Source organism: Hypanus sabinus, chromosome 21 (genome assembly GCF_030144855.1).
Source record: "Hypanus sabinus isolate sHypSab1 chromosome 21, sHypSab1.hap1, whole genome shotgun sequence".
Classification (NCBI taxonomy): domain Eukaryota; kingdom Metazoa; phylum Chordata; class Chondrichthyes; order Myliobatiformes; family Dasyatidae; genus Hypanus; species Hypanus sabinus.
In genome coordinates this window covers 65,257,565-65,283,966 of record NC_082726.1, presented here as the reverse complement: position 1 = coordinate 65,283,966, position 26,402 = coordinate 65,257,565, and the positions used below count along the sequence as shown (strand labels likewise).

General features: G+C 44.8%; 1 protein-coding gene across 2 annotated transcripts in view; it reads right to left on the bottom strand.

Moving 5' to 3' along the window:
- Positions 1-26,402, bottom strand: part of ndst2a (N-deacetylase/N-sulfotransferase (heparan glucosaminyl) 2a) — a 501,430-nt gene that overhangs the window by 73,045 nt on the left and 401,983 nt on the right. For both annotated transcript variants that reach the window (XM_059946764.1, XM_059946765.1), the window contains exons 7-8: positions 13,757-13,844; positions 802-956 (exon numbers count right to left, since the gene is read on the bottom strand). In XM_059946764.1, the coding sequence (XP_059802747.1) occupies positions 802-956; positions 13,757-13,844 (243 nt within the window). The remainder of the gene's footprint in view (positions 1-801; positions 957-13,756; positions 13,845-26,402) is intronic.

Sequence of the window (26,402 nt, the reverse complement as noted above, 5' to 3'; positions counted from 1 at the left end):
GTTGGACTGGCAGCTAATTATCACTGTTTATAATTTTACGCTTCTACCCATCGATTTGTATTACATTGATCCATCTGTCACCAAGCCATTTGGATCTCCACCTCCTTTGTATACTCCATTATTAATTGCTTGCTCTCACTGCTGCTTGAGCCAAGCAAGCACTCTGGTTCCTCCCAATGGCCCTTGCTTACAGGGAGAAAGTACAAACTCCACACAGACAGCAGACTAACTGTGTGGATCTGCAAAGTACAGAGTCAGCAGCACCAGCTGCCTTTCTGGGAAACTAACACAAGCACGCAACAACTTACTGTAAAGTCAACAATCAATACAGAAAGGTCGAAAGGTTAAGACATAATTTCCTAGATAGTCGATGCTTGAGGGGAAATTTGATAGACAAAATTAAGAGGTGTATAAATAGAGCAAGTGTAAGCAGACTTTTTCCACTGAGCTTGGGTGAGACTGCAAGTCGTAGGTTAAGGGTGAAAGGTGAAATGTTTAAGGTGAACGAGCTGCCAGTGGAAGTGGTGGATACAAGTTCAATTTCAATATTTAAGAGAAATTTGGATAGATACATGGATGGGAGGGGTATGAGGGCCATGTTCTGGGTGCAGGTCAGCGAGTCTTGGCAGATTAATAGTTTGCCATGGGCTAGGTTGGCTGAGTGGCCTGCTTCTGTGCAAGAGTGTGTCATGACTACTTTTCCGGAAAGCGAAAACAAGGACAACCACCTGCCTTTCGGGGGAGAGAACGCAATCATGCCACAACCTAACAAAAAGCAAACACAATCACATGACCACCTACCAGTGCAAACTGTTTGTTAAGTTTCATCTGCTCGGCCAAGACAGTCTCGTTGTGGAAGAGGTGGGGCTGCATGTGGCTCCACATGTGGGGGAACCACCAAAATTCGTTCCGGTGCTTCAGCAGCATGTCATCGCCCTCGTCTTCCTCACTGGCCCCTGCAGGGAAACATTTAATGCCATTAACAAAGCACCCGTAGAGAGCAGCAAACCTGTAGTACTGCCCTCCAACTCCCCCACCCTGCCCCAGAGTCAATGCAGGAGAGAGAGGGGGAGAGCGAGGGGGAGAGAGAGCGAGGGGGAGAGCGAGCGAGGGGGAGAGCGAGCGAGGGGGAGAGCGAGCGAGGGGGAGAGCGAGCGAGGGGGAGAGCGAGCGAGGGGGAGAGCGAGCGAGAGAGAGAGAGAGAGCGAGAGAGAGAGAGAGAGCGAGAGAGAGAGAGAGCGAGAGAGAGAGAGAGCGAGAGAGAGAGAGAGCGAGAGAGAGAGAGCGCGAGAGAGAGAGAGAGCGAGAGAGAGAGAGAGCGAGAGAGAGAGAGAGCGAGAGAGAGAGAGAGCGAGAGAGAGAGAGCGAGAGAGAGAGAGAGCGAGAGAGAGAGAGCGAGAGAGAGAGAGAGCGAGAGAGAGAGAGAGCGAGAGAGAGAGAGAGCGAGAGAGAGAGAGAGCGAGAGAGAGAGAGAGCGAGAGAGAGAGAGAGCGAGAGAGAGAGAGAGCGAGAGAGAGAGAGAGCGAGAGAGAGAGAGCGCGAGAGAGAGAGAGCGAGAGAGAGAGAGCGCGAGAGAGAGAGCGCGAGAGAGAGAGCGAGAGAGCGAGAGAGAGAGCGACAGAGAGCGCGACAGAGAGCGCGACAGAGAGCGCGACAGAGAGCGAGACAGAGAGCGAGACAGAGAGCGAGACAGAGAGCGAGACAGAGAGCGAGACAGAGAGCGAGACAGAGAGCGAGACAGAGAGCGAGACAGAGAGCGAGACAGAGAGCGAGAGAGAGAGCGAGAGAGAGAGCGAGAGAGAGCGAGAGAGAGCGAGAGAGAGCGAGAGAGAGCGAGAGAGAGCGAGAGAGAGCGAGAGGAGATGCAGCCATCAACCTTTGCACAAGAAGCTCCCCTAAACAAAAATACATTAACAACCAGAGAGTCAGGCAAGTTGAGAAATAGATATAGGCCAGGACTCCAGGAAGGTTGTCTTATTCTCAGGACACACAGTACAACACAGGAACAGGCCCTTTAGCCCACAATGATTGTGCTGAACCTGGTGTCAAATTAAATGAATTACCTTAGAACATTATAGCACAGTAACAAACACAAAATGCTGAGGAAACTTAGCAAGTCAGACAGCATCTATGGAGAGGACATTTTGGGTGAAAACCCTTCATCAAGACTGCACTTCCGATTCTGGGATGGAAATCTGACTGACAGAAGTGCAAGTCAGGAGAGAGCAAATTAACTGTCATGCAGTGATTCACTTATCTCTGTGACCTCTCGATCTGATTTCAGCAAAGCTCGCACTCCACTCAGTGGCCATTTTATTAGGTACATCTGCTCATTAATGCAAATATCGAATCAGCCAATCACGTGGCAGCAACTCAATGCATAAAAGCATGCAGACATGGTCAAGAGGTTCAGCCCCACTCCCCAGCATTTTATTCTGACTTCTTTCTCCTTCCTTCTCAGTCCTGAAGGGTCTCAGCCCAAAACGTCGACTATCTACTCATTTCCACAGATGTTGCCTGACCTGCTGCGTTCCTCCAGCATTTTCTGTGTGGTGCTCTAGATTCCCAGCATCTATAAATTTTCTCGTGTTCAGACCAAACATCAGAATGGGGTCCAAGTGATTTTGACCATGGAATGACTGTTGGTGCCAGATGAGGTGGTTTGAATATCTAGGAAACCGCTGGTCCCCTAGGATTTTCACACACAAAAGTCTCTAGGGTTTACAAAGGTGCAAGAAACAAAAACAAATCCAGTGAGCAGCAGTTCTGTGGGTGAAAATGCCTTGTTAATGAGAGAGATCAGCAGAGAATGGCCAGTCTGGTTCAAGCTGACAGGAAGGTGACAGTAACTCAAATAACAAGACTAGTGTATAGAAGGGTGTCTCTGAATGAACAACACATTGAATCTTGATGGGTTCCAGCAACAGAAGACCACAAACATACACTCAGTGGCTACTTTATTGGGTATGAGGTACCTAATAAAGTGGCCACTGAGTATATTTGTTTCTGACTTTTCCCTGGAAACCAAAGGTGAGTACTCAACTGGTAGTTAACTACTGTAAATTTGCAACACTTCAGCTGAAACCTCTTCAGCCCGACTAACATAGCAAGGAAGAGAAATGCTCCAAAAAAGCCAGACCCCGATCACATTACAAATTATTTCATATAATGAAACTGGCACTAAGCACAGGCTCAAGGGATTCTATGAAGTGGTTGCTTAATCCATGTTTTTCTACATTCAGGACAAGGTCACCACAGAGGCACCTTTCAGCTTCCGGCAATTATTCATGTCATTATTCATTCATTCCAGCTTAGGGGTTTTGGGTGCCTTTTCACCTCCCTGCTCTAATTTTCCTTTCAAACTAATTCAAGATAATTTCATGTCATTTCTGTTCTATATTTAATATTACAGTAATATTTGAGTAATATTGTAAATATATTGTTTTATTAAGCCATCATAATTCATTATTGTTATATGTAAAAGTATGTGAATAGTATACGTTACTACACCACCACATCACACGTGCATGCCTCAATAAAGTAAAACAAAGCAGATATGTTTATCTTTGGTTTCTGTGCTTTTCTCTCAAATAGTTTCTGGAAAAACAAAACATAATAATTTCCAGTACACAAGTGTAAGGAAAACAGTTACTCCAGCTCTATGCAGTACAAAACACAAAGAATAAAATCATGATAATAATCTCACAACAAATATATATGCATCCACAAGATACTCATGTACATAGCGTATGGAGTTAATGGTGGGACATGTTGACCAGCCTTACTGCTTGGGGAAAGGAACTAATTTTGTGTCTGGTGGTCTTGCTGTAGATGCAATGTAGCCTCTTCCCTGATGGGAGTGGGATAAACAGTCCAGGGGCAGGACAGGTGGGAGAGTGGGAGAGTGGGAGAGTGGGAGAGTGGGAGAGTGGGAGAGTGGGAGAGTGGGAGAGTGGGAGAGTGGGAGAGTGGGAGAGTGGGAGAGTGGGAGAGTGGGAGAGTGGGAGAGTGGGAGAGTGGGAGAGTGGGAGAGTGGGAGAGTGGGAGAGTGGGAGAGTGGGAGAGTGGGAGAGTGGGAGAGTGGGAGAGTGGGAGAGTGGGAGAGTGGGAGAGTGGGAGAGTGGGAGAGTGGGAGAGTGGGAGAGTGGGAGAGTGGGAGAGTGGGAGAGTGGGAGAGTGGGAGAGTGGGAGAGTGGGAGAGTGGGAGAGTGGGAGAGTGGGAGAGTGGGAGAGTGGGAGAGTGGGAGAGTGGGAGAGTGGGAGAGTGGGAGAGTGGGAGAGTGGGAGAGTGGGAGAGTGGGAGAGTGGGAGAGTGGGAGAGTGGGAGAGTGGGAGAGTGGGAGAGTGGGAGAGTGGGAGAGTGGGAGAGTGGGAGAGTGGGAGAGTGGGAGAGTGGGAGAGTGGGAGAGTGGGAGAGTGGGAGAGTGGGAGAGTGGGAGAGTGGGAGAGTGGGAGAGTGGGAGAGTGGGAGAGTGGGAGAGTGGGAGAGTGGGAGAGTGGGAGAGTGGGAGAGTGGGAGAGTGGGAGAGTGGGAGAGTGGGAGAGTGGGAGAGTGGGAGAGTGGGAGAGTGGGAGAGTGGGAGAGTGGGAGAGTGGGAGAGTGGGAGAGTGGGAGAGTGGGAGAGTGGGAGAGTGGGAGAGTGGGAGAGTGGGAGAGTGGGAGAGTGGGAGAGTGGGAGAGTGGGAGAGTGGGAGAGTGGGAGAGTGGGAGAGTGGGAGAGTGGGAGAGTGGGAGAGTGGGAGAGTGGGAGAGTGGGAGAGTGGGAGAGTGGGAGAGTGGGAGAGTGGGAGAGTGGGAGAGTGGGAGAGTGGGAGAGTGGGAGAGTGGGAGAGTGGGAGAGTGGGAGAGTGGGAGAGTGGGAGAGTGGGAGAGTGGGAGAGTGGGAGAGTGGGAGAGTGGGAGAGTGGGAGAGTGGGAGAGTGGGAGAGTGGGAGAGTGGGAGAGTGGGAGAGTGGGAGAGTGGGAGAGTGGGAGAGTGGGAGAGTGAGAGAGTGAGAGTGAGAGAGTGAGAGAGTGAGAGTGAGAGAGAGAGAGAGAGTGAGAGAGTGAGTGAGAGAGAGAGAGAGTGTGTATCTCTATCAAGGAAGCAAAGGATCTTGGGAATGGCAAGGGTGGAGTGCTGTGGGAGGGATGAGGGACAGTTGGCAGAGGAGTGCCAAGGGCAGGGTTGACACAGGTACAGAAACACCCAGACCTGAGACACCAGGCAAGGTAATTTGAATTCAAACTATTGGTTTATTAATCATTACAGAATGTATCTCTGGTGCTCCCTCTCCCTTCCTCTTTTCACACAATTCCCCTCTCCCTGCTCCTTTCTCGTTCTCAGTCCACAATAGAGATATCAGAATCAGGTTTATCATCACTCACGTATGACATCAATTCGTCTGTGGTAGCAGCGCAGTGCTATAAACAAAATAACTACAATACCTGCAAAAGACTTGGGTACCCTAGCTGTATACACGTGCCTAAGAATTTTCACAGCACTGTAGGTTTTATGAGGTGCTAGCGGAAGTGGTGGATGCAGGTTAGATTTCAACATTTAAAAGGAATTTGGTCAATGTACAGGTCAATGGGACGAGGCAGAGTAATAGTTCAACATGGACTGGATGTGCTACAGGGTTCTACGACTTTATGATCAACTTGGGAAGTGTTTCCGATGCAGGGAATGGAAGTCCATATTCAAAACTAAAAGTTGCAATCTCCATCTTTGAATCGCCTATGGCACAGCTATTGCCCAGGTAAACTCTCCTTAAATACATGTAAGGGGACTGTCAACTTTCCATAGGTGCACAGGCCAGAAGTGGCAACGCAGTCCATAGCCAAATGTGTCCAACAGTACTGAAGAACCAAGCACAAGAGATGCTGAAAATTCAGAGTGACGCATGCAAAATGCTGGAGGAACTGATCCAAGTCAGGCAGCATCTATGAAGAAGAATAAAGAGTCGACATTTCAGACCAAGACCCTTCGGGCTGTCCTGATGAAGTGCCTCAGCCTGAAATGTCGAATGTTTATTCCTCTTCATAGATGCTGCCTGACCTGCTGAGTTCCTCCAACATTGTGTGTGTTAAATTGTGGCTCTGTGCTGAAAGGTAACATCCACATTCTCCCTGTTTCTTAACACTCTGCAACAAAAACATCTGGTAGTTAAATTATCAATAATTTCCTAGTTGAGGAAACCTCTCTTCAGTTCCCAGTTAAGTCCTGAACTAATCCAGAATGCACTAGCACCAATGCAAAGGAAGTCACTGAAACATGCCAAGAAGTCGGCTTTACAACAATCATAGCTCATTTACAAGACCACTGAACTATATTCACAGAAATTAGATCCTATTTCCATAACATGGGGCTCCAAATGTCTGGAATTTCTCTCTCGGCCTGATTCAATAAATGCTACTGCAATGAACAGGAGGATCACATTTCATATAGAGTTAGAATTTATAAAATGCAATCTCCAGCAGAAACTACAGTTAAAAATTAGTCTTTGGATATCAGTGACAAATTTCAATGGGAGATCTCAAACCAAGTTGCAGCCACTTGCTGTCCTTCCAGGTTTTGGTCTATTTACACTTATGGAAATAAGTATCGGGGATGAGACACCAACAACCTGTGATATGTCATATGCCTCTACAAACTTTTTGAACTTTAGATTTAATTGACGTGGTTTTTGGGTTGGACTCTGTAGCTCACATTATGCACTGCTTCTGGTTGCTCCCCTTTATTGCTATTTTGTGCGCTTTTGACCGAGGCAGACTGGCTTTACAGCCTGCAATCAAGGAACAATGTTGTGTTGAATTGAAATGAACCAAGTTGAACTGTATGTTTCTGTACTATATGAATGACACGAGGCTTGACTTTTGCATTCCATGTTATCTGCTCATTTTTGTTGGTGCTGCTTGTGTGTTGGAGGTTTATGTCCTTCTTTGAGCAGGTTCCACAGTTTTCCTTGTTTCATTACAGTGGGGTGATAAATCTCAGGGCTGTATATTGCAAGCATACTTTGATAATTTTATTGTGTTTTGAATCTTTGCATTTTCAGTCTTAAAAGGACACAAGTACCCAGATCTCACTGCCTGCAAAATCGTTTGAATCCTCAATTCAAGTTGAGAGAATTCCGTTTGCATCATCACCTGGTATGAACAGGCCACTGTACAGGATAGGGAAAAACTGCAGAGGTTTGTTTACTCAGTGAGCCCCATCATGGGTACTCGCCTCCCTAAGGACATCTTTAGATAAGGCCACTCTCAGGTTGGCAGTATACAACCGAGATTTGTCTTCCCCAGACAGCCACGAAATAAAGAGAAACAAACAACCCCATTCAAACAAAAACATTAAAACCCCTCCACGCAAAAGGGAACAAAGAGCAAAAAAAAACACAATATGATCAAAAATTCGGGCATATTCAGTTGGATTCTTTTTTTGTTTTTTTTACTCCATTTTCTGTAAATGCTATAGAGACTGTTATGCATGAAAATCCCAAGAGGTCAGCAGTTTTTGAGATTCTCAAACACAGAATTTACAGCACAACTATACTCTATGCCCTGGACCCACTCAACATATTCTCCTTGAATAATCCTTGAGTGACACATCATGGCAACTGTTTGCACTACAAGATGACCAATCCTTCCAATGGAACAGACAACTGAACCACACCCCCTCTACCTCACACCCGAGACAGCTGGAATCCAAATAAATCCACGCTACTGTGAATAACTGCTTTGCAATCAATATAAAGTGCAATTTACAGAGGAGCTCAGCTAGTCAGGCAGTTTCGATACAGGGGAACTAACAGTCAACATTTCAGGCTGAAGCATTTCAGATGCTGCCTGAACTGCTAAATCCCTCCAGCATTCCATGTGTGTTGCTCTGGATTTCCAGCACCCACAGATTCACCACCCTCTGGCTGAAGAAATTCCTCCTCATCTCTGTTCTAAAAGAAGACCCCTTTGAGGCCGAGTCCTCTGTTCTTAGACCCTCCACTACAGGAAACATCCTCTCCACACCCACTGTCTGTGTCCTCTGATCCTAGATTCCCCCACTACAGGAAACATCCTCTCCACATCCACTCTACCAAGGCATTTCTCCATTCGATAGGTTTCAATAAGGTCACCCCCCTCATTCTTCTGAATTCTAGCCCTCTTCATATGACAAGCCATTCAATCCTGGAATCGTTTCGTGAACGCCCTTCGAACCCGCTCTAGTTTCAGCGCATCCTTTCTGAGGGGCCAAACCTGCTCACAATATTCCACGTGTGGCCTTACCAGTGCTTTATAATGTTTCAACATTACATCCTTGCTTTTATATTTTAGTCCTCTTGAAATGAATGCTAACATTACATTTGTCTTCCTCACCACAGACTCAACCTGTAAATTAACCTTTAGGGTGTCCTGCACAAGGGCTCCCAAGTCCTTTAGCACCTCTTTTTTTTTGCATTTTCTCTCCATTTAGAAAATAGTCAACTCTTTAATTTCTTCCACCAACATGCATGCCCACTTTCAAACACTATTCCATCTGCCATTTCTTTGCCCATTCTCCTAATCTATCCATCCTTTTGTAGCCTCTCTAGTTCCCCAAAACTACCTGACCCTCCATTTACTTTTATATCATCTGCAAACTTTGCAACAAAGCCATCAATTCCATCATCTAAATCATTGACATAAAACATAAAAAGAATTGATCCCAACAAAGACACCTGTGAAACACTGCTAGTCACTGGCAGCCAGTCAGAAATGGCTCCCTTTATTCCCACTCTTTGCCTCCTGCCAAACGGCCACTGCTTTAACCATGCTAGAACCTTTCCTGTAATACCATGGGCTTGTAGCTTGTTAGTAGCCTCATGTTTGGCACTTTCTCAAAGGCCTTCTTAAAATCAATGTACACAACATCAACCTATTCTCCTTTGTCTAATCTGCTTGTTATTTCTTCAAAGAATTCCAACAGATCAGTCAGGCAAGATTTTTTCTTGAGGAAACTAAGCTGACTATGGTCTATTTCATCATGTGCCTCCAAGTACCCTGAGACCTCAACCTTTATAAATCAACTCCTACATCCTTCCAACCAGAGGTCAGACTAACTGGCCTACAGCTTCCTTTCTTCAGCCACTCTCCCTTCTTGAAGAGTAGCGTGACATTTACAATTTTCCAGTCTTCCAGAATCCAGTGATTCTTGAAAGATCATTACTAACGCCTCCACAACCTCTTCAGCCACCTCTTTCAGAACCCTGGCTGAAAACCATCTGATTCAGCTGACTTATCTACCTTCAGAACTTTCAATTTCCCAAAAACCTTCTCTCTAGTTATGGTAGCTTCACACACCTCATGACCAACCCCTGACACAAACTTCCATCATACTGCTTGTGTTTACCAGTTAAGACTGATGCAAATACTTATTCAGTTCATCTACCATTTCTTTGTCCCCTATTACTGCCTCTCCAGCATCATTTTCCAGTAGTCCAATATCCACTCTCGCCTTTCTTTTACTCTTTATGTATCTGAAGAAACTTCTGGTGTTCTCTTTAATATTACTGGCTGGCTTACTTTTGTATTCCATTTTTACCTTTCTTAAAAAAAATTTCCAAGTGTCCTTTATAAGCCAACTGTCCTCACTTTAACTTGACCCCATTAAACCTACAAGTCCCATGTCCAAGGATAATAGCTCTACCATTTGTGAATGGAATGAGAAAAGAATTGTTGCAGCCTAGGCTTATCATAGCCAATTTTATCCTTGATGGGGTTCCAATAATACTGAACCGACAAGTACACTCAAGACCAAGATGGGCAGATCTTAGCACAGTAATGGACGAGAGTCATGAAGTCAGAGTCCAACAGCACAGAAACAGGCCCTTCTAATCTGTACTGAACTATTACTCTGTCTCGTCCCATCAATCTGCACCTGGACCAGAGCCCTCCCATCTATGTACTTACCCAAATATCTCTTAAATGTTTAAATCAAGCCCACATCTGCCACTTCTGCTAACAGCTTATTCCACATTCACACCACCCTGAGTGAAGAAGTTCCCCCTCACATGCTCTTAAAATTTTCACCTTTTACCCTTAACACATGACCTCTGGTTGTAGATTCACCCAACCTCAATGAAAAATGCCTGCTTGCATTTACCCTATCTGTACCCCTCAATTTTCTATACTTCTATCAAATCTCCTTCATTCGCCAATGTTCCAGAGCAGAAAAAACTTCTAACCTATTTGGCCTTTCCCTATTAACTCAGGTCCTCAAGTCCCAGCAGCATCTTTTTAAGTTTACTCTGTACTTGTTCAATCTTATTGATACTTTTCCTGTAGGTTGGTGAACCAGAGAGTGACACTGCACAGAATACTCCAAATTAAGCCTCACCAATGTCTAATACAACTTCAATAAAACACCCCAACGCAGAATATAGTGACATGGAGATTAGTGTCACGCTTTTTATCCAAGTCATTCTGATTTTGAAACAGTTCCCTCATTAGTAACAAGCCACAAAACAAAAACATCTAGCTTTTCTTCCAAACTTGTCACACCCTGGAAAAATTACATGCCTAGTGATTATCAAAACCAGCTGCTTTGGATTACAATTTTATTGCTGAAAAAAAGCCATATGAAGATAGAAATATTTTTACCAGCTGTTAGCCCCACTTCCTTGTTTTCCCACGTTCTCTTGAATTTTCTAATAGCTCCCCTCGTGTCCCTCACCTCCCAAATGTGTCCCTCCATTAAAGACAGACAGACAGAGACACGTCCCCAACCTTTCTGCTTAGTGCTGACCACCAGCCCCTGCTACTTTCATCATTTAAGATTAAGTATCATTCAGGGACATTGTGTTAAAATCACTCATCTTAAAAGCTTGCAGATTCTTTTGTTGCTGGAGGAATTCAGCAAGTCAAGCACCACCTATGAAGTCAAGATTTCGGGCCTAGACCATTCATCAGGACTTGCAGCCTGTCCTTCCACCAGCGCCACACACCACTCAGTTTTGATTATGGTTTGCTCTTTCGTCACATGTTGTGTCAAAAGACACAGGTAATTGTTGTCTTTCCAAGACCGTGACTGTTCTTGGCAAATCCTTCTACAGAAGTAGTTTGCCATTGCCTTCTGGGCAGTGTCTTTACAAGACAGGTGACCCCGGCCATTATCAATACTCTTCAAAGATCGTCTGCCTGGCATCAGTGGTCATGCAACCAGGACTTGTGATCTGCACCAGCTGATCATATGACCATCCACCACCTGCTCCCACAGCCTCATGTGACCCTGATCAAAGGACTAAGCAGGTGCTACACCTTGCCCAAGGGTAACTTGCAGGCAAGCAAAGTGAACAAACACCTTCCACCTCCCTTGACAGAGACACCTCTCCACCCAGTTCTTATGCTAACTTTTCCAGCGGAGAACCTGTTGATAGAAGACAGCACAGATTCTTGATTCACCATGTCCATGGCTGACTTGTGATAGCTCTGCTTCCTCCTCCACCCTGAGCCTCACAAAAATCTATATAAATGTATCTCTATCCATTCTCCACTTCAAGGTCCTCAGGACTCACACCACCAGCCCGCACTCCTTCCCCTCTCCCCACTACCCTATTCCAGCTCTGAAGGGTCTCGGCTGATTTAATTCGGTTTTAATGAGACTCCCCTTTCCAGAGCCATCAAATGCTGCTCATACATTAACCCTTTCATTCCTGGGATCGACCTTGTAAACCTCCCTCTGGACCCTCTCCTCAACAAACTTATATATGGCATTTGTACTTACGCCTAGTCACACACTAGTGTGTGTAGAGCAGGGGTGGGCAAACTTTTTGACTTGAGGGCCACAAAGGGTTCTAAATTTGACAGGGAGGCCGGACCAGGAGCAGATGGACGGAGTGTTTTGATAATACACCTCATAAGAGAAAATAAAATATATTTGGGATATGTAGAAAAAATGTGCTTTAATTTCAATTGAAAATGAACAAATGCATTACAACAAAATATCTGTCTTTGAAGTCCCATGGTATTTAGCTATTTATTGAAATGACTTTTAAAACACTGAAAATTAAATGAATAAAATACAGCTTTTTTTAATAGTAACAGTTATTATTTTAAAGCACTGAAAATTCTGTTATCCTTCAAGATATTATCATCATCACTCTCCTCCTGACTGTCTTAATTTCAAAAACGGTAGGAGATGGAGGTCTACTTGTCCTGCTCCTCCTTATTCAATTGTCCCCTGTGCCAAAACTCAACAACGACCCGCACAATGACAGAACAGTGAGAGCGTGCCAGTATGCGGAGCACGTTATTTGATCTGGAGCGCATTTTTTATTTTGAGAACGTACGTGCACCTGCGCACTACTCATGTCCATCACTAAACAGAAATGACATGTAACATGTAAGGCTTATTGAAAAAAATATTTTCAAATGCATTTTTTACATAACACAACGAAGAAACTTATTTTTAATTTCAGTGGGAACAGTGTTGTTGGTCTCCCTTTTTAGCCAGCGCATCAAAGTCTGGATTTAGTTTTGTTGTGGCGATTCTCAGGATGGATCTGAGGTGTTGGTCAGTTAACTTGGATCTGTGGCTGGCTTTGTTGATGTTCATGACGCTGAACGTCTGTTCACACAAATAGGTCGAGCCGAACAAAGAGTAAAGCGCAAATGTGGAGTAATACGCTGCACCTCAACAAAGGTCAATGTATATAGAGTGCGTCATCTATTGGGAGAACGCCAGAATTGCGGGGAAAAAACGTTAACAAGGTTTATTAATATAATTTCATCAAGTTCTGCGGGCCGGATTAAAAAGCTTAACGGGCCGCATATGGCCCGCGGGCCGTAGTTTACCCATGCCTGGTGTAGAGCATAGAGCAGTGAGCTGAGCAAGCTTCCTCGAGGTGAGGCAGTGCTGATTGTCAGCAAGGAGAAGATGTCATTTCCGATCTGCATAGACTGTGGTCTCCCAGTGAGGAAATCAAGGGCCTAGTTGCAGAGGGAGGTACCGAGGCCCAGGTTTTGAAGCCTGTTGATTAGAACTGAGGGTACGATTAAGTTGAACTCTGAGCTATGGTCAATAAACAGCAGCCTGACGTAGGTCTTGCCATTGTCCAGGTGACCCAAGGCTGAGTAGACAGCCAGTGATGTTGAATCTGCTGTGGAACTATTGTGGTGATGGGCAAATTGCAGCAGGCAGGAGTTGATTCCAGCCATGACCAACCTCACAAAGCACTTTACCACAGCAGATGCGAGTGCAACTGGGAAACAGTCACTGAAGCAGCTCACCCTGCTCTTATTGAGCACCAGGAGACCCTTTAGAAGCAGCTGGAACCTCTGACTGCAGCAGTGAGACATTGAAGATGTCTTTGGACAGATGTTTTCTGATCCCTACCAGGACCTGACACCTTGCGGAGACTCACCCACATGAAAAATGCTCTGATGTCAGCCTCTCAAGAGACAGGGCCACTGGATACTGCAAGGATTCGCACAGGTGTAGTTTTATTCTCCCTTACAAAGAGTGCATAAAAGGCACTGAGCTCATCTGGGAGCAAAGCACTACAGCCTATTCATGCTAGGTTTTACTTTGTAGGAAGTAACGGCCTGCAAAACCCTGCCAAGAATTGACATACATCCGTTTTGTCTCTAACCTCAATCCGAATTGAGTTTTTGCCCTTGATTTGCAGGTTGGACCTGGACTTCTTGTATAGTTGTGGAGTGTGTAGGAGTGGCTGCTGACACCAAGGGTCTGACGATTGTGAAAAGGGAGAATACAAAAGTTTATGCTAAAAATGCTGCTCTTACCTGTATGGTAGAACTTGCCGGAAAAACCAAGATTGAAGGTGAAGTTTGGGACCAGAGTTCTCAGCTTGTTTTGTGACAGAAGCAAAGCCTGCAGAGAAAAGAAATGGCAGGTTGGAACCTGGTCAAGTCAGAGTCATAGAGCATTACAACACAGAAACAGGCACTTCACTCCATCTCGTCCACACCAAACTATTACTCTGCCTCGTCCCATCGATCAACGAACTATACAGACTTCCATATCCCTCCCCATTCATGTACTTATCCAAACTTCTCTTAAATTTCTAACTCAACATACACACACCACTTGCACTGGCGGCTCATTCCACACTCACGACCTTTGAGCATAGAAATTCCCTCTCATTCCTGTTAAACATTTCACCTTTCACCCTTAGCCCATGATCTCAATTCTAGCCTCACCTAATCTCAGTGGAAAAAGCCTACTTACATTTATCCTAACTATACGCCTCATAATTTTGTATACCTCTATCAAATCTTCTACACGCCAGATAATGAAGTCCTAGCCTCTTTAAATTTCAAATCATGGCACATAGATCAGAGTACAGGCATAGCAGGAGATGCCAATCACTGTCCAGAAGTTCAGAAGAAAGGGTTAACTTTTTGTCTCGTGGATGTTAGCCTGTTACTAATGAGGGAACTGTTCATAATCAGAGTGAGAAGGATAAAGAGACAGTGATACTAACCATGTGGTTACATTCAGAGTTGGGTTGCAGTGTTGAAGTTGTATAAGATAATGGTGAGGCCTAATTTGGACTATGGTGTGCAGTTTTGTGCTGTCATGCCCCCCCCCAAAGCCTCACTCTAACCACTTCGCTACTGTGGTGACCAAATATTAACCAACTCATCTCAGCAATCAAAAAAAGTAATTGTTTTGTATATTTGCTGTTCGATCTCTAACACTCCCTTCACACCCTCCCATTTCGCTCCCTGCTATCAGCAAAAATGAAGCTAGCCATCTTCACCTCAGGCTTGACCTGTGTCCATTTTAATCAGCAAGATAGAGAGCTGCTTGAATGGAATGATGGGTGATGCTGTGGAGAGAAGCAGGCAGATGCAAACTGCTGCCTTGAGTAATTTATCAGCGGTACATCAGGTTTCAGTTCACTGTCACTTCCATCACCGTAGAAGCCTGCTTCATGGTGCTCCGCAGTCATGTCTGTGGCGGCTTAACCCCTTCCTACCTGCATTTTAGGTTCCTGTTACTGGGCAATGCTCATCTCCAGCATGGAACAATACAGGAATAGGATCATCTGCACCAATTACAGTACCAATTTAAACCGCAAATCTGTTCCATATCAGTCTATTCCCTGCCTGTTCCAGAGTCTGGCCAAATGCCTCTCAAAGATCAACTGTAACATAGTGTATCTGTTTCTGCCACCTCCCCAACAGCCCGTTCCAGATGCCCACCATTCTCCATATAAAAGGAGCATCACCTTGTGAGCACAAACACAAGAGATGCTGCAAATCCAGTGTAACACACACAAAACTCTGGAGGAACTTACTAGGTCAGGCAGCATCTGCAGTCAACGTTTTGGGCTGAGACCCTTCATCAGGACTGAAAAGGAAGGGGGAAGAAGCCAGAATAAGAAGGTGGGGGAGGGGAGGAGTACAAGCTGGCAGGTGATAGGTGAGATCAGGTAAATGGGAAGGTGGGTGGGGAGAGAGATGAAGTGAGAAACTGGGAGATGACAGGTGTTAGAGGTAAGGAGCTGAAAAAGGAGAAGTTTGACAGGAATAAAGAGTCAGAACTGATGAAGAGCCTCAGCTTTAAACACTGACTGCTCATTCCTCTCCATAGATTCTGCCTGACCTGCTGAGTTCCCCCAGCAATTGGTGCATGTTATTTTCTTCGTAAATGCCCGTTGGGGAGGTGGAGTGAAGTTAAGATGGCGCTAAATGGTTACTCCTTTGCTTGCATCTTGCTCTATTTTCATCTTTAATATCTTTATTTTTCCCTTTCAGGGTTCTTTTGAAGACTCTGACCTGGAGTTACACGCTGACTTCGGTTCTTTGTGGGAACGAGACCCGTTCACGGGGTTTCAGGACTGGCCATTGCTCGGCACACCAAGGGTTCGGCCTGAGATTCCGGCTCGAATTTGGAAGCCTAAGATCTCGGGGCTTTGGAGACGGGCGGATCCAGGGTCGGTGTCATGGCAGGAGATCTGTGTGTCGTTGGGGGGAGTCTGGATATCTGATGTGGGCCCAAAGACCCAAGATCTTTGCGATCTTCTGGCACAGAGCTCCAAAAAAGTGATGGAACAGACTTTTAACATCGTAAACCAGTGAGTTGTCTGTTATGTCTCCCCACTCGCTGGGAAAACAGAGACACCATTTTCTCCCTCATTAGGGAGAGAAAGAATCTGTAGGATGTCGAAGGCTGGATGAAACGCAAAGTCTTTGGGGTAACTACAAGTCTGTCTTTGCTATTGCTTTGCTCACACTGACTACTCGGTGGTGGTGCTGATTCTTGCTTTTTTTTGCTGGTACTGGGAGGAGATTGTTGCTCGCTGCCGCTTACGCGCAGGAGACGGGAGCCGGGGGGGTACTTTGGGGTTCTTACTTTTATCTGTCCTTCATTCTTTGTTTTCATGGATGTTTGTGAAGAAAAAAGCATTTCATGAGGTATATTGTATACATTTTCTCTGACATTAAATTGGACCTTTGAACCTTCTCCCTCTCACCTTAAAACCATGCCCTCTAATCTTTGACATTTACTCTCTGGGGGGAGAAAATGACCCTGCCTTGTCTCCCTACCAATTCAGCAAAAGCTTTCCAGCTGAAACACTTCTCTGCACAGAATCTGTGACCCATTGCAAATTTCTTGACATGCAAGGTTCCCATTTCAGAATCACATCACCCTCACCATCTCCTTGTAGGACCAGGCCCAAGAAAAGAAACTTTATTGTGCATCCACCTCCAAATTTAAAACCTGCCCAGGTTTCTCCAGAATTTCTCTTATATTCAATCCATTTAATTCCAATTACTGCCCTCTGTAGCCACTGAGTGCACACCAATGCCCCGTGTTCTGAAGAAACACTGTTTGGAAAGAAGGAAGAGAACGTGATTCATTAATTTCCTGACTAAAACATAAGAGAACCTACAGCACAAACCTACTTCACCTCACAAAGCTATGCCAAACATGTACTTACTTTAGAAATTACCAGGAGTTACCCATAGCCCTCTATTTTTTCTAAGCTCCATGTACCTATCCAGCAGTCTCTGGAAAAAAAATCTCATCATGTCTGCCTCCACGCACTCACCACTCCCTGCGTAAAAAACTTATTCCTAACATCTCTTCTGTACCCACTTCCAAGCACCTTAAAACTGTACCCTCTCGTGCTAGCCATTTCAGCTCTGGGAAAAAGCCTCTGACTATCCACATGATCAATGCCTCTCATTATCTTGTACACTTCTATCAGGTCACCTCTCATCCTCCGTCACTACAAGGAAAAAATGTTGACTGTTTACTCCTCTCCATAGACTCTGCATGACCTGAAGAGTTCCTCCAGCACATGTGTGTGTGCGGCTTTCAATTTCGATGGATGATTATACTGGAATGAATACTCGTGAATGTTGATTGTGAGGAGCCTCCTGCTTGACTCCTCAGTCTCCATTGGCAGATAGGCTTGTGACAAGTCAATCTTTGAAAACCTCTCCCAAAGATGCAAAAATGTCTTCTATTTGTGGCAGGGGATACTGCACAGTACACAGCACTGGGCTGATGCTCACCTTGAAATCCCCACATATGCATATAGCTCCAGCCTTCCTGTTCTTGATCAGGACAATGGACGGGCTAATCACTCCTCTCAACCTTGGAGAATTCCAGATGCCTCCAAGTTCTGAAGATCAGCATTCTCTTTAGGATGTAGTGTATAAGGCACTGGACGTACTTTATAGAACCTTGGTGTTGCTGTTTCATCCAGTTCAATTCTGGCCTTCATGCCTTTGAATTTACCAATCCCCTTCTCAAACACCACCTCATTAGCATCAAGTCTCTGGTTAGTGCTACCATTTGGGCTGCTGCTGTGTTGATACCACACAGAGCTTTGATTGAGTGCCAGTCCAGTTGTATTTTTCTCAACCATTCATGCCCGAAAAGTTCTGGCTCTCCTCTTTTCAATACATAAAGCTCTAATTGTTGGTTGGCCTCCATAAGTCACACTTTCAATTTGCCTTTGGAAGACGCACTTTCATCCGTGTACATCTTTAGCATCACCGAGGTCTTCTCTAATGTTATCTTAGAAAACAGTTGTTGTAGTCAGCCTCTGGAATTATGGACAAAGCTGACTCTGTATCCAGCTCCATTTTCACCATTACACTGGACACATCTATTGTGACCTGCTTCAGTAATACAGTGCATTTCTAGGTATGACAGTTCACCTTTGTCAGACTCTGTGCTGTCTGACTCTGTTTTACATTCAGTAACTTAATGCATTTGCTTTGCTTTGTGTTTGAGACTTTCCACTCGGGTGTGCTTTTTGTCTGCCTTGCACACTCTTAACGTGACCTTGTCTGTGACACATCCTGCAGACCTTTTCTTTGAACCAGTCATTTGCATCTTGGGAGGATTTCCCACAGCGATAACATTTTTGGCTTTTTCCTGCACCATTCAGGAACATTTTGTGCATTTCACATTCTAACCTTTTTTGTAGTTCTGCTGCATCCTTTGCTGCAATCTTTAGCGATACTGCAATGGTCAGTGCCCGTTCTATGGTTAGGTCTCTTTCTATCAGTAATCTCATTTGAGTGCTTTGACTATGCATGCCACCTACAAGCCTGTCCCTCACTGTATCAGAAAGTCCATCTCTAAAGTCACAGTAATGGGAAAGTTTGTAATGTGTTCAGAAAGGCTTTCACCTGTTGCCTGGTTCCTTTCATAAAATCTAAATCTCTCAGCTATTACAACTGGTTAAAGGCTCAAGAGATTTTGTAAAATTGTTAACAATTTTCTAAAAGAAATAGATCCATACATTATAACTTTGACCATGGAAGCATTATAGGAGACAGACAGGGTGATTCAAGTATCTCAGAAATTGCTGAACTCCTGGGATTTTCGAACTCAACAGTCTCTAAAGTTCACAGAGAATGGTGAGAGAAACAAAATATGTCCAGTGAGCAGCAGCTCTGTGGGGGGGGGGGGGGGGTGCCTCATCAATGAGAGGTCTGAGGAGAATCGCCAGTTTGGTTCAAGCTGAGAGGGAGGCAACCACACGTTACAACAGTGGTGTGCAGAAGAGCATCTCTGAACACGCATCAAACTGTGAGGAGAATTGGCAGCAACAGCAGAAGACCACACTGTGTTCCACTCCTCTACTAAATAAATATTTTTTTTCCCACATTGCCCTTTACATGGAGCATTCATTACTAGAAACATGCCACTACAGTTGTCAACAGCCAAGTCCATGAAAACAGCCATGATGATACTTAAAAATACATTCTCGTTGCATATTGCTTGATATTAGAGAGGAAGCTAGGGTTAACCTCCTTACTATTTTGTTCAATTCATTTGCTGGATACAAGTGATCCAGACAAGGTCAGCATCTAATGTCAGGGGAATGATGGAATATTCCACCAGTGCCAGATGACAGCAGGCCTAACAACTCTCAAGGCCAGCATCACCCCAGACAAAGCCACACACACTTCAATATAAACTGAAATGTCAGAAATCTGAAGTGTGGAAAAAAAAAACAGGAATGCTGGAAACATTCAACATGTCAGGAAACAATTCAAATTGAAGACACTTCCATCCACCAGGGAAGTGTTCCTTCAGGCCTAAATCATAGGAGCAGAATTAGGCCATTTGGCCCATCAAGTCTGCTCCACCATTCCATCATGGCTGTTTTATTTTTTCCCTCAATGCCATTCTCCTGCCTTCTTCCCGTGAACTTTGATGTCCTGACTAATCAAGCCCCCATTAATTGCCACTTTAAATACACTGTCACTTGGCCTCCACAGCTGCCTGTGGCAGTGAATTCCACAGATTCACCACCCCCTGGCTAAAGAAATTCTTCCTCATCTCTGTTCTAAAGGGACATCCCTCTATTCAGAGGCTGTGCTCTCTGGTCCAGAGTGTCCCATTACAGAAACATCCTCTCCACATCCACTTGATCTAGGCCTTTCAATATTTGATGGGTTTCATTCTTCTGAGCTCTTCCTTCATCCACTTGGGAAAGAGTGTATTGCTCTGGATAGAGGTAGTACTTTGATGTCTGGCATGCTGCTCCCTACCAGACAGGGTGGACAGGCATCACCGGTCCTCATCCATCTCCTAAATCCCTCACGTGTTGGCTCCAAGCACCACACCCTGGTAAACCGCTTCAGCTGGGGGGCTAAACCACTTGAAGGGGTGGTGTTAACACAGCACCACTGGGTGAATGACTTCCATGATGAAGTCACCGGCTGGGGCAGAAAGGTTCTCAGATGAACTATAATGGCCACGTGTTCACGACCAAGGCGAGCCGCCTAGTTGGAAGAAATCGGCCGTGGTCAAACCTGGAGAGGGACGGGCTCCGCCAGGTTTCAGATGCCCAAGACACACTCCACCAAGAGTTAAGGGCACAGGAAGTATTGCATGTTGTCCTTCATGAGTCAAGGGTTGCATTTAAGAGCCACCAGGTAATGCTGCAGCTTTATAAAACCCTAAATAGACCACACTTGGAATATTGTGTTCAGTTCTGGTCTCTTCATTGTAGGAAGGATGTGAAAGTTTCAGTGGGCGCAGAGGAGATTTACCAGGAAGCTGTCTGGATGCTTTATGTGAATAGGTTGAGGGAGCTAGAGCTTTTCTCTTTAAACAGAAGGATGAGAAGTAACTCAATAGGGCCGTACAAGATGTTAAGAGGCACAGACTGAGTGGCCAGCAATGCCTCTTTCCCAGGGCAGAAGCTGCTAATATGAGAAGGCATAGCTTTATGCTGATTGGAGCAAAGTATGGGAGTGGATGCCTGAGGCAGGTTTTATTACACAGAGAATGGAATGCGCTACCGAGAGTGGTGGTTATGGCAGATACATCAGGGACGGATAGGACACAAGAGTCTTGATAGATGCTGGAAATCCAGAGCAAAATGCATAAAGTGACCCTCACATAAAAAACATTGTCTATGAGGGACATTTACGAAAGTTAGATAGTCACACAGTTGAAAAATAATAACATTCATAGAGCATGTTTCATACAGATGAAGTCGTTTGAAGTGTTTTACAATGGGCTAACGTGCAAACATGAAAATAAAAGAAAAAATGTTAGTTCAATAAATAGGTTAATAAAGATGTTTTGAAATGGCATTTAAAGCTGTCAACTGAATCTGCAATCCTTTATAGATTTGGGTATCAAGTTCCACAGCTTCGAAGTGTAGTACAAAAACGCTGATCTGCCAATTATCCTTCAAGGAAGATCATTTAAATTTGACAGACCAGCGCAAGACCCGACAGCTTGAGCAGGATTATAAAATGACAGCAATTCTGTCACGTACTCCCAATCCCAGAGCATTGAGAACCTTAAAATTAGTGAGAGAACTTTAACATCAATTCTAAATGATACAGGAAGCCAATGCACAGTAGCTGGGACAGGAGTGATATACTCCCTCATCCTGGTTTTAGTTAAGTCTCAGCAGCATTCTGAATGAGGACAAATTGGTAAGAGTTAGATTGACCTTAGAATAGGTTAAAAGGTCGGCACAAGATTGCGGGCCTGTACCTTGCTGTAATATTCCCCGTTCTTTCACAATGGAGAATGGTAGAGTTTGGGGCACTTGGAATTAAAAGAAACGGTTCGAATGAGAAAATGGAGCTGTGAGTGAGATTCAGCCAAGATTTTGGTCTATGACAGCAACAGTTGATGGGTCTAATATCATTTAATTGCTCCTAAAATGCAAGTTCATAGAATGCTCCTCAAGTGGGCTCAGGTCTGACTGTAGGGAAGTTGCAGGATAACTATTCCTTCTCAGAGCCGCTGGAATGCTCAACAGTAACTTGGGACAAAACTCACATCAGCAGTACAGACTCCTGATATCAAATCATCTCCAGTGATAAATCCTCAGTACCTTGATCTCTCAAATAAGTTCCATTCACCCACTGGTTACCTCAACACATGTAAATCGCTGGAAACAATGGAGAAACAATGGAATACTGCAGTGCACAAAGAAAAAACATTAGAACTTGTAACAGGACCAACTGGAAAGGAAGGGGGAGGAAGCAAGAACAAGGTGGGGGGGGGGGCTGAGAAAAAGAATAGGGCAGGTGATAGGTGAGGCCAGGTGAGTGGGAAGGTGGGAAAGTGGGGGGGGGGTGACTTAGAAAGCTGAGAGGTGATAGGTGGAAAAGATAAAGGACCGAAGGAGGAGGAATCTGATAGGACAGAAGAGTAGACCATGGAAGGACAGCGCAGAAACAGGTGCCTCGGCCCACTATGTCAGCGCTGAACACAATGCCAAATCAAACTAAATTCCTTCTGCCTGCACGTGATCCTCTTCCTACTATTCCTTGCATATTCACACATTGATCTAAAAGCCTATTAAATTACACTGTTAAATCTGCTTCTACTACCATCCATGTTCCAGACACCTACCACTCTTCAGTATATATTAAAAAAAACTTAGCCCACCCATCTCCCTGAACCTCTCCCCTTCTCACCTGACAGCTACAAGGAGCTATCTGTATGGCTGTGAACTAAGAGCAGGAAGTGAAATTGCTCATGGAGGGGAGGCTGGCCCCTGTGGTGTGCTGAGCTGTGTTCATAACTCTGCAGTTCCATGCCGTCATGGAACAGCAGTTGCCATAACAAGCTATGGTGTGACCAGGTAGCTTTACGGAAGCCGTGAGAAGTATACACTCAGTGGCCACTTTATTAGGCACACCTGCTCATTAATACAAATAGATTATCAGCCAATCATGTGGAAGCATCTTGATACACAAAAGCATGCAGACATGGTCAAGAGGTTCAGTTGTTGCTCAGACCTAATATTAGAATGGGGAAGAAATGTGATCCAAGTGCCTGTGACTGTGGAATGATTGTTGGTGCCAGATGGGGTGGTTTGGAGTATCTCAGAAAATGCTTATCTCCTGGGATTTTCATGTAAAGCAGTCTCTAGAGCTTACAGAGAATGATGTGAAAAACATCGAGTGAGAACCAGTTCTATGGGCAAAAACGTCTTGTTAATGAGAGGAGGTCAGAGGAGAATGGCCAGACTTGTTCAAGCTGACAGCAACTCAGATAACCACGTTATAACAGTGGTGTGCAGAAGAGCATTTCTGAATGCACAACACATCAAACCTTGAATTGGACGGGCCACAGAAGCAGAAGACAATGAAGTGGCCACTGGGAGTACACTGAAGCTATGGAGGGTGAACATGCAACTTGGTTGATTATTAACTGTCCTTTGAAATGTTCAGGCACCAAACCAATTCCACAAGGACTTAAGTACTGTGTCACTTTGTTGAGGACGTTAAATATTGGGCCTGCCAGACACGTCCACACCTCATGAATCGGTAAACAAAACTCTTCAAGATAAATGCTTGGTGGATTTTCTCTACCTGATAGATTTTCACTCCCAATTTCTTCTTTTAACAAAAAAAATGCAGTTTCCAAATAATATGGCCAAGGGAAATATGGTCTAAACCAACTTTGACTAATATAGAGCTGTGCCTGTAATAGTTTATGATACCTCATTTATTAACCAAATGTCTTGGAAAAATTGCCTCAGGAATATCTTTACCATGTAAATATCTCCAAGATATTTTTATTCCATTCAGAATTTGCCTTTCAATTTAAATATTATCCCACAGAAATAGGAACCAGTATTCTATTTAGATACAGCACAGAACAGACCCTTCCAACCAAACAAGTTGCAAAACCCAACAACCCACCTATTTATCACTGGCATAATCACAGGACCATGTACAATGATCAATAAACCTACTAACTGATACGTCTTTGGAATGTGGGAGGAAACCGGAGCACCCAGAGGAAACCTACTTGATCACAGGGAGGAAGTATAAACTTCTTACAGACAACTCTGGAACACCCCGAGCTGTAAAAGCAATACTATCCTACTAAAATATTTATAAATCACTTGGATTTAAATGAAAATTTTCTTAAAGTTCTGTTGAGAGGTGGTGTGGGGACCGAATCCAAGATATTTAAAGATGCAGGCTCTGGGATAGAACCCTAACTGGGTCATCATCATTATGTGCCATATCATATGACATCATTATGAGCCATGATGTGGCTGATCACAGTGACCATGATTGTTCTTGGCAAATTTTTCAACAGTAGTGATTTACCATTGCCTTCTTCTGGGCAGTGTCTTTACAGGACGGATGACCCCAGCCATTATCAATACTCTTCAGAGGTTGCCTGGCGTCAGTGATTCTGATATGCACCAGCTGCTCATATGGTCACCCACCACTGCTCATATGGCTTTGCATGACCCTCATTGGGGTGGGAGGAGTTGCAGTTGCAGAGTGACCTGGGTAACCAATTCAAAAAGCTGGTAGGGGCAAAATGGGCCAAAGGGCTTTCTGTGCTCTGACTTTGTAATACAAACTGAGATTTCACAAGCCCTTCGGCCCATTCTGTCGTGTTGAACCAATTAAACTACATAGCTCTGCACATCATAGTAACCAGCCTCCCTTCCATGAATTCTATCTACAATTCTCACTGCCTCAGTAAAGTAGCCAACATAACCAAAGATTCAACACGTACAAACAAGCTGGATGAACTCAGCAGGTCGGGCAGCATCCGTTGAAACAAGCAGTCAACGTTTCTACAAGATTATGAGAGGCATAGATAGGGTGGATAGTCAGTACCTGTTTCCCAGGGCACCAATAGCAAACACCAGAGGGCATATGTACAAAATTAAGGGAGGGAAGTTTAGGGGAGACATCAGGGGTAAGTATGTTTGTTTGTTTGTTTTTTACACACAGAGGGTTGTGAGTGCCTGGAATGACTTTCCAGGGATGGTGGTGAAGGCTAAAACATTAGGGGTATTTAAGAGCCTCTTGGATAGGCACATGGATGAAAGAAAAATGGAGGGTTATGGGGTAGTGTGGGTTTAGTACTTTTTTTTTAATTAAGGAATAATAAAAAACATTTCATGTTTTTTATTTATTTCCAGCATCTGCAGATTCACTCGTGTTGCTTTATTAAGGATTATATGGGTCGGCACAACATGAAGGGCTGAAGGGCCTGTACTGTGCTGTAGTGTTCTATGGTTTCGGGCCGATACTCTTCATCAGGACTCAGCCCGAAACGTAGACTGCTCGTTTCAACAGATGCTGCCCGACCTGCTGAGTTCATCCAGCTTGTTTGTACGTGTTGATTTGACCATAGTATCTGCAGTGTACTTTGCGATAACCAAAAATTGCCTCCTGCCCCAGACACGGGTCATCAGGGTGTGGAAAACAACTTGGAACCATTAGACAGGTGCTACCCCATCCTGAGCAATGTCTACCTCCTTTGTCCGTTATCATCACCAAGTCCAACAGACACCCAAAAATCCACCACACCCTCCAAGGGTCCAGACACTCACGTGCCCCAAATACCAGAACCCCACTCTTTGCCAACTCAGAGTCAGACTGACTCAGAAAATGCTGAGCTGAGCGGCGTCTGTATTGAGCCAAAAGCTTCATTAGCCCAGGCCAAAACAGAGAACAGGGACCCTCTGCACTGGGACTCGGACAGCTGTCTACACTTTCTTTCTGCTTCTGATGGAGGGTCCTAGCAAGAAATATGGACTGTTTATTCACCTCCATAGATGCTGCCTGACCTGCCGAGTTCCCTCAAACGTTTTTGGTGTGTTGCACAATTTCTGCCCTGCTGTTATGACCATTGAACAGTCCCCCACCCCCCAATACAGTAAGATTGGCTCCTGACATTGCAAAATAACGTCGTGGCCTTGCAGCGTACCGTTTACCTGCACTCTTATTTACCACAATGCACGGTTGTAAAGGATTAATCTGTATGAACAGTAGGCAGGACAAGCTTTTCACTGTGTGTGACAGTAATAAAGCAATTCTAACTCCAGTGTTTGGAGTCACGTAGCAAGGATAGGGAAAAAGTGACAAGACTTCCTTCTATATTAGTGCACTGCAGAGTTGGGTGGCAGGGTGGAGATGCGTCTCTACCAAAGTTCACAGTTAATTTTATTATCAAAGTACATCCATATCACCATATACAACCCTAAAATTCAATTTCTTGTCTGCACAACAAATCAAAAGAATAGTAACTATAACAGAATCAATGAAGGTGCAGAAGACAACATACTATTCAAATGCAAATATAAATAAATAGTAATAAATAATGAAAACATGTAATACCAAGGTAAAAAGTCCTTGAATTGAGGTCTTTGGTTGTGGGAACATCTCAATGGATGGGTAGACCAAAATCCTGATGGTTATGTGTGTGGCATCCGTCGGTCTCGAGAAACCATGGATCTGCTCCTGGGGTTTCCAGGGCACAGGCCTGGTCAGGGTTGTATGGGAGACCGGCAGTTGCCCAAGCTGCAGGCCTTCCCCTCTCCACGCCCCGATGTTGTCCAAGGGAAGGGGACTAGGACCCATGCAGCTTGGCACCAGTGACATCACAGAGCAATGTTGTTAAGTGCCTTGCTCAAGGACACAAACACACTGCCTC